The 16156-nt window shown below is 31.4% G+C and overlaps 1 protein-coding gene across 4 annotated transcripts; it reads right to left on the minus strand.

Annotated features, from left to right (window-relative positions):
• Nucleotides 1-1338: 1338 nt before the first annotated feature.
• On the minus strand, nt 1339-9232 carry LOC115968969 (protein PLASTID TRANSCRIPTIONALLY ACTIVE 14-like). Of its 4 annotated transcripts, none has more exons than XM_031088520.1 (13): nt 9058-9232; nt 8811-8966; nt 8173-8310; nt 7851-7976; nt 7497-7625; nt 6974-7063; nt 6704-6854; nt 5244-5353; nt 3056-3127; nt 2325-2430; nt 2019-2216; nt 1750-1792; nt 1339-1633 (listed from the first exon to the last, which is right to left on the minus strand). In XM_031088520.1, the coding sequence occupies exons 1-13, from the start codon at nt 9112-9114 to the stop codon at nt 1555-1557; spliced, it is 1455 nt and encodes a 484-aa protein (XP_030944380.1). In that variant the 5' UTR covers nt 9115-9232; the 3' UTR covers nt 1339-1554. The 4 variants fall into 4 exon arrangements, with proteins under 4 accessions (XP_030944380.1, XP_030944378.1, XP_030944379.1 ...); XM_031088518.1 differs by having other exon boundaries at nt 2019-2219; XM_031088519.1 differs by having other exon boundaries at nt 8811-8969.
• Between the last annotated feature and the right edge of the window lie 6924 nt (nt 9233-16156).

Here is a 16156-nt window from a genome sequence, read left to right on the forward strand (position 1 = left end):
TGAAAATATACAGTCATGTTAATTTTTCTTAGTGAAAGTTGTAGTTTTAGGCTACAATTAAGTTTGCAGTCAAACTTTGAATTACATTAAATCCAAGCATATATGACCCACAAATATCAAAACAATAGTCAATACACAAATCAAGAATAATTTTTAGAGAAAATCATTCCAATCAATCTCTAAAAAAACTTACTTATAAAAAAATATATATTTAAAAGTTTATTTTCATTTTATTGACATCTTATGCGACTTTTCACTCTTGTCTCAAAGATCAACAAACTTAATACTAGAACAATACATTGAAGAAAAAAATTGAGTAGTCAAGAAAACTATGAAAACTTGAAAAAATAATCCGAAAGGTGCATTGTTGAAATTAAGTTGACAAAGCCTAAAACGCCTTGGATAATATTTTATCACTCATATTAAATAGATATTCTACTTTGGATTTGACAATGGATTTTCTTTTGCCACATACCTTAAAAGGAATTGTATTAGATTCCTAAAAAATAAAAAAGAATTTTTATAATAACCGCTAAAGAATTGTCATGTATTATTTTCATTAAAAAAAAAAAGACTATTTGGGTAGGCTTTTGTAAAAAATTTATAACCTATTGGTAATATTATTATTTTTTAAGGGACACTTAAATAAAAAAAAAAAAAAAAAAAAATCAATAAAAGACTAGTTTTCTTTTTCTTTTTTTTTTTGGGGGGGGGGGGGGGGGTGTTTGTTGAAGACCAAACTAGTAAAGCTTTTTATTTCGATAAATAAAACAAATACAATTTATTGGGAGAGATCTTAGCACCTTAACCAGGCCACATTAGATCGTTTATCACAATAATATGGTCTAAACGGTCCCTTACCACTTCGTGAGACAAGAATGCAGCCCAACCCACTTTATTCCAATAATTTAGGGCCCATCAAAATTAAACGTTGTACTCATGCATTGAGCTTAGGCACAAAAGTAAAACTCCATAGATGACTATAACCACCATTGAGGATTTGTGCCCATAAAAGAAAGCGTATCAACGGTTCCCATAACCTCCATTCACTTAAGTCAACAACCAAAACCCAAGAATCTCACTCATGATGGCCTCATCAACATCTATTTAGACCACAACTAAGGTAATGGCTACAATTAAGGAGGAACATACATCGCCAGCAAGCCTTTAAATTCATGGCCTCCCAACCAGAGTCAAGCATGAGTAATCTTTCTACTAAAAAGAGTGCTCTCCCCAGTAAAGATAGTTTTGTATGAAAATTTGACAGCACTATAACCAGAAATGCTTTCCAAACTCTTCACACTTCTTTTCTTTTTGATGTATATGAAATATATAAAATGTATGAAGGCATATGTAGCTGCTTTATATGATCATCTGCCGAGAAAGAGGATTAAGCAAAAAGTATAGTAAAAGAAAAGGCAAACAACTTTGCACAAACACAGATTTCCAAACACTTTGAACTAGTTTACTAACATTAGTCCTTCAACTAATAAAGTTTTTGAATAATTAGCTAAACAAAATTTTCCTACATCTTTAAAGTTGAAAACTCAAGAATTAGAACAATATTTGCTCTTGATACATCTCCAATGCCAGAATGACTTTCCCTATGAACAACTTCCGGTGCAACCTATACCTGCATGGTCCAGATTAACATTGAAATTATCAATAAGGGGTCTCACTTTTTGCAACATTTAGAACCCAAAAGGCTCAGTAATGAGTAAACAATTAGATTATGTGAAGACCACATACTTTATTGCAGTGTCAAGTGCTCTGCTAGCTTCTGGCATAGAATCTGTTGGTAGTAACATAGAAGATTAATATAAGCTTCAAATGTCTCTTAATTTTAACTTTCAGGCATATTAGTAATCTGCTAGCTATCCAAATAAATTAGAGAGCCAACTCCATCAGATCTCATTTCAAAATGTTAATTTTACCATATGTCATATCAAACGCCAAAAGTACGTATAATCCTATTATCAATCCAGTCTTTGAGAGTGGGATTAACGTTGAAACCTTACCTAGCAGTTTCTGGTCTTGCTCAGAGTTAGTAGGAAATTCTGCAAGCATTTGTTGGCATTCTTCCTGTAACTCCTTCACAGCTTTCCTTTCCAGGCTTGGGATTGGAGGCACATCCCCATCTGACCAAGTGGGAACCGTTCTTGCTGCTGCTATGACTGCTCCATCAACAAAAGTATCTCCATCATTGGATAGCCGACCTGCTAAAAGTTTTATTTGGATCATTTGGAAGACAAATCTAGGTCTTTACGTGCTAACAGAGTTTAATATAGACCAAGTTGTGAACAGAAAATTTAGAAAATCCATACTGTTATGATAGTACTCTTCAGGAAGGCCGGCTATATTGAAGACTGACAAGAATGAATCCAAATGAATACGTGCATTGCCTGAGAACTGGATCACATCCCAAGGATTCTGCAAGCTCAAGCCAGATATATAGCTTAGAAAATAATTTCAAAAAGCTTATCACAAATAAAAACCAAGTTTTACTTGCAAATATTAACTTCCAAATTATACTAAACAGAGGTGCTATGAAGAGGATGCTCATTCTTCCACCCACAAGCACTCTATTAATCAAGAAGATTATTGCTAGAGATTACATTATGAGAAAGTTTATACTTAAATAATGCGAAAGATACAAAAAAGATTACTAATAGTTATTAAATTGTACAGAACATGTGACATGAACATCAGATTCCAGATGTGACATAAAGATAACATTTTCTAAAATTTTATTTAATTGCTAGATTTTCTAGCACCAACCAAAATTAGGTTGTTGCTTTATTTCAAGGTGGTGTCAAGATATTTCACCTAGTCTCCCTTAAAAACTATCAGTAGCCACCCACCCTTTCTTTTCTTTACTTAAAATTCCCTCACCCCCCTTCCCTTCCGTTTTATGGGCTGAAACACTATCAGTAATCACTTAAAAATATTAATAGCTTTCATAAAGTATCACCTTTTTGATTTGTATTACTAACTCAACGAGATTAGCACCATCTGAAACAGAAAAAAGAATAGAGCAGAGCTGAAAGCAAATTACCACAGGTGAAGAAAATCCATATCTCTGCATGAGCATGTCATTCTTCAGACCACTAAAGTAATTGATGGTCATCTGTGGAAATTTATGAAATTAGCAGCAGATGGTATAGCATTAAGAAGATATAACTAACCCTAGGTTTTTCTTTCTATCCAACATGAGCGATAAGTAGTTGTGCATATAGAAAATAGCTGATAACACAAGGAAGAGTAAAAATATTAAAATAAATAACAGAGGTGAAACCAATTCTAATTTAGAAGGTTAACCATAATCTCATCGGTATCATTATGTAAAATAAATAGCTTTAAAAGTTGACACTTCTTTGCAACTAGATATTATCAGAATTTCATTATCAAGTTGAATTCATGAGTAGAAATGCTTAAGAAAGATTCTATCAGGAAAAGCAGTAATACACTACAAATTCTACAAAGATTCAGAAGCTTAGCAAGAATCACCCTCCCAGATATAAACGTGGTGCCATTACAGGTTTCCACTTTCCAGTCCTAAATTTAAGACAGATATATCCTTTACATGCTCTTCACTTGGGTAAATTATCCGCAAATGCAAGGACAACAATTTGAGATGTAAATTAACAAAAGTATTATTTTTAGTAAGAACCAAATCACAATTTAATTTCTGTAGTCACTACCATTGCATATTTGACTCAAGTTTTTTTAATGAAAAAAAATTCAAAAATCCACCAAGTGCATGCATTCTGGATTTGGTTACATATTATCATGGAATTAGGATTTGTTATTAATTATAAATAAGATTCAAAATAATCCCTTAGTGGAGTATCTCATAAAGCCAAACCCCTGATAATGCAGGAGCAAAACCAAAATTATTTTAGAATTTATATTTTCAGATTTTTGTATTTATCTTATAGGAAAATTGGATAATTGTAGATTTTTATTCAGATAGGGATTAGATTTGAGATTAGATAGGGATTAGTATGAGGCAGTGCAACAATGCTTTGCTCACTCATAAAGTATCTGCCATACGCCAAGACTTAGGAAATCTAATGAAAACTGTTGAACACTTGGCTACTCAAATGAAGGTTGTTCAAGACTTGACTACTCAAATGAAGGAAATTCAAGTACCATCAGACCTTGATATTGACAACAAAATGCAAGAGTCAACCGAAGTTTCAATGTTCATGCAACCAGACGAGTCTACTATAGAGCCTAAAACAATAAGAAGCATCTATACTTGAATAATCATCCTTGGTGCATGCAGATCTACAGTTTGATAGAGTCGAAAAGGTTGATACTCCAATTCCAATCATTGAATTTGTGATTCCAGAAAAGTTTCCTGAGGTGGAATACAAGGTTTATCTATTTTCAACGCTCCCAAAGACAATTCTTAACTGCAACAAGTATTATGTGCCAAAGTCTTCACTTTTCATCCTTCAACGCTTTAAAACTCGAGGTCGAGCCTTTTCCAACCAAGGGAGTATGATGTAGGAGCAAAACCAAAATTATTTTAGAATTTATATTTTCAATTTTTTTTTTATTTATCTTATAGGAAATTGGATAATTGTAGACTTTTATTTGGATAGGGATTAGTATTTGAGTTTAGTTAGGATTAGTTTTTGTATGTTGTTATCTTTATCTCTTTATTTTCCAGTTCTAGCTATATATAAGAGACTAGTTTATTAGTATTTGATATAGACATGATTAATGAAATTTAGATTGGATATATTCCAATAGTTGGGTGTTGATCCTATCGCCTAAGGTGCTAATGCCTAAGTTTAGCTCGGTGCTGATTCCAAGCAACCCTAAGTGCTGATTCTTAGGCTTATCCTTTAATTTCCTTTTTACTTTTAATTGTCCTGCATCACCTGACCTGAACATTACTCCCCCTTTTTATTTATTTATTAACTTTTGATTTTGTTTCCATGTCCTTGCATGAAGGTAACTATTAGGAAGGAAAATAATTAATAAATGTAAACATTTGTTATTTGGTTTCTTTAGCTTGGAGAAAATCCTGACAACTGACTAGGACGAGGAAAAGGAAACGCAAGAGAAAGACTGGCATTTAGTTTTTCTTTAACTTAGATGGTCCTAAATATATTTTTGTACAGCCAATTACTCTTTTGTGCAACACCATCTGTGCATTTCCACATGCAGAAATATTTAAACTGTACAGAGAATTGATCGATTCAATATTTGATAATCTTAAAAGATATTACCTCATCTCCTTTTTTAATCCGTTGTCCAGCATTTATCATCACCTCAAGCATACGATCCTTAAAACGCCAATGTAAAAAACAATTTGGCTGAAAGGAATGGTTTAGCATGTCTGCAAAAATATAAGCAAGTTTATCAAACATTTATCTAATAACAAAGTAGCCAACTTAACCTATAAATCTATACAAATAAGTTGGGAAAATTTGAGGTGAAATTTGCTTATATATGGAAAGTTTCACAAGATTTAAGATTCCATAAAAGGAAGGAAACAAGCATAACTAGTCCTAAAATGAGTCATGGCACTTCTGACTTTAGAGGTGACGTTAAAACGTTAATTTGCACTCAAACGTTTTCTGCTGCATCTCTCCTGACTTTAGAAGTGACAGGAATTCACCACCAAAAGAAATTAGTCACAACCAGGCACCTTGATTGCGTGCTCTATTTGACACGTGGGATGCAAAAAAAGTGTCCAGCTAAGATCTTCACTATCATATCTTCTTCTTCTTGGAGCTCTCTTGGCCATAAGACAGGACACATATTTTAATTTTGTTAAGAATCCACAAACTTGTTGGAAAGTGGACCACAGTCTCTAACCAGATCAAGGCTTTAGGCAAAACAAAAACTCTTTTGCAGGTTGTATTCTGATGAAAATTTTCTTGGGAAGTATCTGCTACTAGAATGCAGTATTATGCAGCTCCAAATATAGCTCATACTTTACCACATTAAAATTCACCCAAAAGGCAAGTCTAGCAACTTGTCTATTTCTGGCTCGTTAGCTTCATTGTAATATCAATTTCTTCAATCATATCTTATACATTATGTAAAAGAAAAAAGGTAAGAAAAAGTTCAATCAAGAATCCAAACTAGATTCTAATTGCAATCCATTTTTGTGCCAAGTCCCATTCTAATTATCTTGTTATTTGATGTCAAGTGTCTCTAAATTTTAAATACAGTTCAATTAAATGCCAAGTGTCCTTCTGATTATATTATAATTATGTTTCAATTATATTTACTTGCAAATTCATGTGTCTTAACTAATTAACTTTGAAATATAAAAAAACTACATTCGAATTTATCAAAATTTTATACAGTACCATGAATGTGTATAGTCTATTACACATTAGGTTGATATATATATATATATATATATATCAAATAATCTATCCCCATTGCTAAAGGAATGTAAAAGGTTTAATGCATTACTTTCAACTGACAAAGTATCATTTCTACATTATTCGACTTACAAAAATAAAAATTGAATTCCCTACACGAGATTACATGATTCTTTATTAAATTAGAAAAAATATATGTATATTCAAATGAAAAAATCTATATTACTAAATAGAAAACCAATTAATTGTTTTAAACCCTCATAGTTTTATACTTTTATATTTGCAGTATAGTATGATGAGCAAAAGATTAGAGAATATGATTCTAAGAATTTTTGAGGGTATAATCTTACCAGCATAAGGGACTAGCATACTTGTATCTTGAACTAGTGCACCAATCCTTAGTTGCATGTTAAAGCATCGTGATTGTACTATACCCACTGCCCAAATAAATCTCTCAGGATCACGCGCAAGGCGCTTTATTTTAAGGGGTACACCTGAGTGCTGAGTGCAATTAAACAGGTGCAATATATTATTAAAAATGTCAATGAATAGTGGAGTACATAATGGAAAAGGAAAAATAGAATGCTTCTACAGTATAAGACAGACAGGTTTCTTGGTACCCAGTTCTTTTCCCAAAATTCTAAAGCTCGGTGCTGCTGTTCTCTTATAGTTAAAGCAAGCTTAGGATCTTGAAGCTCCAAGAGCTCCTCCTGTAGCATATATATATCAATAGGGAAGAGAAACATAGTTAAATAGTGGTTTACAAGAAATGACTGATCAAGAAAAACTACAAAGAATTAACAAACTGACTCTATAACACTAAGAGAGTAACTACTAGTAAAAACACTTCCTGGGCTCAGTGAAATATAGCCACTTCATTAATTCAAGTTGATGCTAAATTTATATTATTATGATTTCTACATTTACAACCAAAACAATCCCATTAGCTAGGCACCACGGCATATGCTTGTTTATAGTACTCACTCAGTCATTTATTCTCTTCATCACCCAAAATCAAGCGTATTGCATTCAAATAGAGTCAGATAAAATACATGAGAATCAATAAATAAGGGGGCAAAACAACCAAAAATAAAATCAAAGAACCATTAGAGCTAAAAAGATTATTAGTCTGCAGTCATGCACCTCTGTAGCTAAAAGCAAGCTAGTGCACTCCTCTGCACTAGGTAAAAAGTCACCATACAACTGCCAAAAGTTATCCCCCCGATCAAATGCATATAAAAGAAGACATGCTAACCTCAAGTCCCAATCTGTCTGCCACAAAGAGTTTCCCAATATTAGTACCCACTCACAAAAATAAATAAATAAATAAATAAAAGTTATTAATTGAACATCATTTCAATAACCAAGCAGACTTGTCTGCCTATTGATCAAATTGACATTATATGTTGGGACTAGAGTTTAATAAGAAAATTTAATTCTATAAATGGGTTCAAGAATTAAGAATTCATTTTTGGTATCAAGGAAAACTACAATTACCTCTGGATTGGTCGAGTTGATAATATCAAATATAGGATGACCCATTGGGATTATATCTGGGAAAAACATCCATGGGAGCTTTTGGCTTATGGTTAGCATCAATTCTATTGGAATTTCCATAATTACCTGCACAACTAAGTAAACTACTTTTACAATGGAATACTAAAAATGTGACTCCAAGATTAACCATGACATCAAAATGTGAAAATAATCAAAAACACAAAATACTAATATTCTAGTTGTCACAAAATGCAGGAGCAAAAGCAATAACTAATTATAAACGTGGGTGCACCCGTAGAAACTCTAATGATTAGCAATTCACCCTGGCTCGGCGAAGTGGTTCAACATCTTTGGATGCATACACTCCAAATCCATCTGGCCCTTCTTTAAAGTCTACTCCATAAGCTCTCATGCTCCTTACATACCCTATCTTATAAAAATCAGGGTCTGCTGACTCCAACTGTTTGAAATACAAAATCACATGTTTAGCAATGAAAATAACAGATGAAGAAAAACCCAGACATCAAAAGGGTATGATCAAAACTAAATATCTAAACAACTGCACTATTTTTTTTTTTTTACAGAAAATTGGGAAAAATTAAACAGATGTAAAGAAAAACACTGAATTTTTCAATAATATATGTTCTTTGTCTCAACTCAACCTGTGTCTCTGCTTAGTGTCATATATTTTGTTCATAACCGGTCCCAACCCCGAAAAATGAGGGGTTTGTCAACATGAAATTTAGTCACTAACCCAAAAGTTTTAGGACTAAGGCTTTGTCATTGTTGTATAGCATATGTTCTTTGTTTGCAATGAACATGAAAATTCACTGGTGGTGCAAATAATGTGAGCTAAAAACAATGCAATATTGGCGCTCACAAATTCAACTTTCTTGTCCCTAAGTTTTCTCAGAAATTAAACAGCAAGTAAATGAAGAAAGAAAAGTTAGTGGTATTTACCTCAGAGGATGATTCTTCTTCAACTTGGGGAGGTTGGAATATGGGATATTGAGAAATTTCAGTGGTTGCTCTAATGGGTCTAATCTGATTTTGGGTGTCAGCAAGAAAAGAGCAACTGGGTCGCTGTGGTGACCATCCATGGTGGAAACTCTTCAACTGCTTTACATAATTTCTAAAATTAGATAGAGAAAACAAGCTACATAAATACACAGAGAGAGAGAGAGAGAGAGAGAGAGAGTATTGAGACCTTAGGAGTGAAGAGGAACCAGTGGGTGGGACGGTGAAGAGGGAGAGTGGAAGCCATTGAAGAGAGATGAGAAATACTACTGAAGAAGTTGAAATTTCAGATACTCCGGTTCAGCGTGTTTTGTGATATGCTGTAACACAAGTACCCAGTATGAATTTCCGAGAAACATTATCCACTTCACTCACAATAATATATGGGAAAGTTCTTTGTTTATAACTTTATATTGTAAATTCCAATGTAAAAAGTGTACAATATTTACTGCTATACAGTATAACTATTGAGTGTAACTCTTTCTCGTAGCTTAAAATTTCACTCCATTACTATAAGAATTAAACTCTTTTATATCGATACTTTGAGTTAAGTAATGTGTTTAAATTTAGTGAGAGAGTGTAATTAAGTATGTGTTTAACAATTAATTAATTTTCAAAAAAAAAAAAATAAAGTGGTTGTTGTCCCACATTGTTTGAGTGTAACTCTTTCTCATTACTTAAAACTCCACTCTACTACTACAAGAATTAGCCCTTTTGTAATGGTACTTTGGGTTAAGTAATGCGTTTGAATTTGGTGAGAGAGTGTAATTAAGTGTGTGTTTAACAATTGTTTGTTTCTCAAAAAAAAAAAAAAATATATATATATATATATATATATAAAGGAAATTCTAACGAATGCCCTTAGGGCATTGATTAACAATCCATTTTAAGAAAATTTTGACATTACTTTTATGAAAAATGAAAAAAACTGTCAAAATATTAATTGCTTTTTTTTTTCTTTTCCCATAAAAACTTTCTTTAACTAAATTATTAACCAATGTCTTAAGAGAATCAGCAATGGGACTTGCAAATGCCATATGCCACTAGTATTTAGCATCTAAGCCTTAAAAGCCCCCAACAATCGGACTTGCAAAATCATACTATTGCAAAAAAATTTACAATCTTGCTACAGTACCATCTTACATATAAGATAGTACTGTAGTAATATTGTATAATAAAAATTAGTTTTTTATAGGGGTGTCAAATGGGCAAGTTTGGGGTGGACATAATTGGGTTAGGTATATAAAACTCATTCACCCATTAAAACTCATTTAATTAATTGCTTCTAACTCATACCCAACCCAACCCAATTATAATAGGTAAACCCCAACCTACCCAATTATCAAAATTACCAAAATGCCCATAAATATAATAATAGCTCAAGGACAGGAAAATAGAGGAATAAGATAAGAAACCAATGGGTCCACCGTTTGGTTGCTGAGAAAATTTAGAAAAATAAGGAAATGAATTTTGAAACTTGGATTCCAACTCGGAAATGTCGCCCCATAGACCATTTCTATGCATATCCAATGCTTTCAATTGCTGTAACTTCCAAATTTCGGTCGGAAACCCATTGTAGAAGTTGTTTTAAGAGAAATTCAAGTAATTCAATCCCCAATGATCGTTAATTCGGGCCATAGAATCTGTTACTGGATAGATCCAAATGCTACAAAGTAGTGATTGTGTCGAGAACCGGCTCGACCCGGCCAGTGAAGTTGTTTCCAGCGAGGCTAAGGTTTCTGAGCGCTTTGAGTTCAGTGAAAGCATGAAACTTCAACTCACCAGTGAGTGCGAGACCTTCGAGGACGATAGCAGTGACATAGCTGGAGTTTGCGCCATTGCCGCCTTCACAGAAAACGCCGTGCCAGGTGGAGAGACAGTCATTGACGCTCAACGATGCGACGGTAGCTGAGTCCCAAGATGAAACGGCACTGTTAGGGTTGCTGTGGATCCCTTTCTTGAATTCAATTAAGGATTGGAGCTCTGAGTCGGAGGCAGAGTGAAGTAGTGGAGGTAGAGAGAGAGTGAGAAGAAGAAGAAGAAGAAGAAGAAATGTGAGTGAAAATGGCAGTCTGGGAGCTCTCTTTTAATACTTTTGTTAAAGATATTAACGAAATTGGAATGTGTTTGGTTGCCGAGAAAGTTAAGGAAACAGAAATAAGAAAATTAGAGTCTAATTTTGTTTGAGGGTTGGGTTTTTTTTTTTTTTTTTTTTTTAATATGAAAAGGGCTAGGTTGAATTTGAGTATATTGTTTTTGGGTTAAATGGGTTTTTATTTAAAACCCAATAATTACTGGGTCTAATTGAGTTGATGCCCATTTAACTCAACTAATAATTGGGTAGGTTTGGGTTCAATTAGAGTGGGTGGGTTTGGATGGGCAAATGGGTTTGAGTGGGCAAATGGGTTTAGGCTTACTTTGCCACCCCTAGTTTTTTATTTGTCTGATGCTTCTTCTCTCTCCTCTCTCTCATTTCATTTCACTTTCTCTCCCCAATTTCTCTCTACTTCGCTCTGCTCTCTCCTCTTCAAATCCAAAACCCATACAATTTCAACACTTCCTTCCTCTCTATCTCAGATCAGTTTGCTATGGATTCCAAAGGGTTTGTTATGGATTCCGATGGGGTTGCTATGGATTTGTGGGTTTCAATGTTGATCTGGGCGTGAGGGTTATGGGTTGATCTGGGCATGGTGGTGGGCTGGGAGCGGTTAATGGTGGGTTTGGATCGGCGTGGATCGGCGAGCTGGGTTTGGATCGGCATGAGGGCTGGGTTTACTGGTGATTTTTTTTTAATGGGTTTGCTGGTGATGGCTTTGATGGCTCCGATGGGTTTGAATGGGTTTGAATCGGAGCTTTGATGGCTCTGATAGTGATTTTTTTTTTTTGAATGGGTTGATTGTTGGGTTTGATGGTTTTTTTTTTTTTTTTTTTTAATGTAGTTTTGGTTTTAGTTTGATGGTGGTGGCGTTGCTTTAGGGTGGTGGCGTTGTTTGATGGTGGTTTAATTTGGTTTTGGTTTGACGGTGGTGGTGTTAAGCCCATAAGAGACCTTCTGGTTGTTGTTTTTTTCTTATCTGCTGTGGCTTGTGCTAAAGGTTAAGGGAGAGAGATGAAAAGGAAAAGAGAGAGAGAGAGAGAGAGAGAAATAGTAAAAAAAATAAAAATAAAAAAGAATATTTAAATAAACTGGGAAAAAATAAAGTTTTGGAATTTTGGGTGTATTGAAAAATGGTATGGTATAATTGATAAAGTAACTCTTTGGGATGGTAAAATAGGATGGGATGACATTTCCGGTTGTGGATGCCCTAAGGACACTTGTTAGCATGACTTATAATAAAAAAGAAAAAAAAAAAGGAATTTGATAAAATCAAGGTTGTCAAATTAAGTGGTACTTAGGGTTAAGTAATGTGTTTGAGCTTGGTGAATTGTGATGTTTTGGAAATCAAATGGAGGAAAACAAGATCTTACTTTTTGTTTAAGAAAAAATATTTCTAAAAAATTTTAACAAGATTTTTTATATTAGGGTAAATTCCATGATGTACCTTGAGATTTGGGCTAATACCAACCAAGTTCAAGACTTTTCAAAACTAACCAACTTGGTTCCTAAAGCCAACTTAGTCCCTAAAAATTAGTTATTTTTTCCTCCATACTAGATACCATACATATCCAAATGGAAATCTTCTTTTAAATAGATGAATTCTATGTTTTCAGTGGAATTTGTCTTTTGAAATAAGAATTACATGTTCTCAAAGGGTATTTTGCAAAACAAGTTTCAAACCTTATAGATGTTTTGTTTAGTTGTTAGTGCGTTTTGTTTTGCCATTTGTTTTGGCTTGCTTTGGTGTCATAATTAGTTTTGGTTTTGGTTGCTGTAGGAGGGAGATTTCCCTATACTGGTTTATTTTAGGATTTCCTTTTGTAATCTGTGTTTGTTTGAAAAGCTGAATTACCCTCCCTCCCCCCCCAAAAAAAAACATTGTTATTTTGATATATTTTTTGAAAAGAGAAAATTATTTACTAAAAATGTCCAATAATTACACCTAAAAATTAAAATTAATCCATACAAATGCAAAATGGGCCGCATAAGTTCAATAATAAGCACACCCATGGCAACGACATAGACTTTTGTTAGTATGTATTTTTCTAATGACTAAGTTTGGCAACAAAATTAGTTGTAACCTCCTTCTGAAGAAGAAAAAAAAAAAAAACTTAGTTGTAACCTAAGGACTACAAAGCTACTACTTCACTCAATATCTTTTTATTAGATATGAATTTTGGTAAACTATTAGATTTTATTTTTTTTCATATATCCTTCATGCTTGCAAAATTTTCAAAAGATCAAAAATCAATAGTTATGTTATCAATCATATGTTTAAATTTCAAAATTTTATAGTTTAACATTATACATAAAAAAATGAGTTATGGATCAAATAATAAATAACATTTGATTGGCAAATTTGACATGTGTGTTAAGAATAATAATCCAACAAATAGATTTTCAAAGTATGTGAAATTGTAGTCTTTGTACTTTTTAAAAATCCCTTGTTTTAATTTATATTTTCCAATTGCTTTTATAATCATTCAAAAACTTCCACGCGGCAAGGAGAGGAAAAAAAATTGAAGGTAAAACCTCGCTTTTCTTATTCCTTCCCCTATGTAGGAATTTCATTCAATTTGTTGTAATGATAATCTTATTGAATATATATATATATATATATATATAGATAAACATATTAAGGAGATTCCTTGAATAGTTAATATACCATAGAGAGACGCATTTAACTCAACAGGCTTAAACCCATAAAAAAAACTTAGCGCAATAGGTATGAGCTCAACTATATTGTATTAACTATTTTTTTTTATCATAATTCAATGTGTGACTTCACTCACACGTATATATCCAACAATATATACTTGCTAAATACAATATATAAGGATCTACTTAAAATGTAGAAGAATTGAAAAATATTTCCTTTCTCAAAAAAAAAAAAATGAAAAATATTTCCATTTTTTATATCCCTATATTAAATTTATTTAATATATTATTAATTTTGGATAATAGCTCTTCCCATGATCATGCAAATGACATTTAAATCCTTGCGAGTTCAGATCAATAATGCAAATCATCACTAATTCATGACATATTAACTCTCATAGAAGCACATAATCCTAAGAAAGAGACATTAATACAATAAAAAAGCCACTTAGCGTGTATAGATGGTTCAATCAAAAGTAACTATTTTAAACAGCTTCCCAATTATATATATATACTAGTGTTATGCCCGTGCGATGCACGGCTTAGTAAAAAAACTTATATATAAATTATTATTATTTTTGATAATATAATCAAATTTAATAACAAATAAAATGGTAAAAATATTTTTAAAATTAAGTACATGGAAAATGTATATTATGTAAGTATTTTTTTTTTTTGGCAAAAAAAGATATTATAAAATATTTTAAAAAAATTATGGCAAGTTTAAAATTTTTAAAAGATCTTAGTATTAAAATTGTAATTTGATTATGTGTGTGTGTGTGTGGCACTTAAAAATCTTTCCATTCTAATTATAGATAAATTTCTTGCATATATGGCCAAAAAAAAATCCATAAACTACCAAAAAAAATCCATAAATTACAAAAAATGTAAGTATTTAGACTACAATATAAATGTAAAATTTTATCTATAAATTACCAATCATAACCACTTTAATGTTTCCATAAGGGAGGAGATAATCTGTATAATCAATTAAGAACACCAAATAAAAAAATAGTATCAATAATTAAGATAAATTGCATTATCTAATTTTTTTTTAAACCATATAATTTAAGCAATAATTGAACTACTTTAATAGAAAAATAGAAACTAAAAAAAAAATGAAGATAGCTCTTCTCACATAAATCTCATAATTTCATATTGTAGATGAGCTCCATCCCAAATAGATTCAGTGATAATATTTTGACTAAAACAAATATTCCATAAATTACAAAAAAAAAAATATAAGTATCTAGACCTTCTAGAGTATCACAATCAAAATAATTTAAAAAATAGATAAATGAAAGTACATAAAGAAAAAAGAAAAATTGTATTGCAATGTAAATGTGTAAAAGTTTACATATAAATTACCCGTGTCTAACTATTTTGATGTTGTCATTTGTATCTAGCCATCTTGATATTGCTATAAGTGAGGAAATAATCTGCACAATCAATTAAGAACACTAAATCAAAAAAATACATCAATAATTAAGATGAATTGCATTATGTAAAATATTTTTAAAAAAGCATAGAATTTAAGCAATAATTGAACTACATTAATAGAAAAATGCAAAAAGTAAAAAGTAAAAAGAAGATAGCTATTCTCATTGAAGAAGCCAAATCCTTCATTTAGTAGTTCTTCACTTAATTAATTTTGGTTTTTTATGTATTGATTTTAGCATTCTTAAATAGTAGAGTGGAGTAGGTTTAGTAGAGTTTTAGTTCAACTCAATTTCTCTTGAATTCAAACTTAATTGGTAGAGCTATTTTCTTTTTACGTGTATTATTATATATTTTTTTATTAGCTGTTTTCTTTTTAAGTGTAGCTATATCGATTTTTTTTTTTTAAATCATAAAAATGTGCTCTATGTTGCTATTTTTTTTTTTAATTAAGATTTGTTTTTCAACTTTTTTTTTTTAATAAGATTTTTTTTTTCAACTCAAACGTGTGCTATGTTGCAGGTTTTTTTTAAGTAAATTTTTATTTTAATTTTTATAAAGGATTAGATAAAGAATTTAGATTGAAATCAAATAAAGATAAAATTTTGATTGTAATTAAATTATGATTTTTATCAACTTAAATTTTACCTTTTTTTTAATTAAGAATTTTTTTATAAAGGATTAGATGAAGAATTTGGATTGTAATCAAATTAAGATAGAACTTGGATTGTAATCAAATTATGATAGAATTTGGATTGTAATCAAATTATGATTTTTATCAACTTAGAAATTATAGGAGAAGTTAAAATCATATAAATGTGTACTATGTTGTTGGTTTTTGTTTTTATAAAAAATAAGGTTCTTTTTACGTGTAGTATTATTATTATTATATGTTTTTTTTTTTTGCTATTTTCTTTTTAAGTGTAGTTATATCTGTTTTTTTTTTTTTTTTTTTTTTTTTTTTAATATCATAGAAACATGTACTATGTTGTTGGTTTTTTTTTTTTTTTTAATTAAGATTTTTTTTCAACTTTAACATGTATTATGTACGTATTTTGTTTTTTTGTTACACGTGATAATATAATTTAAATTTTAA

Source organism: Quercus lobata, chromosome 11, assembly GCF_001633185.2.
Source record: "Quercus lobata isolate SW786 chromosome 11, ValleyOak3.0 Primary Assembly, whole genome shotgun sequence".
NCBI classification, from domain to species: Eukaryota; Viridiplantae; Streptophyta; class Magnoliopsida; order Fagales; family Fagaceae; genus Quercus; species Quercus lobata.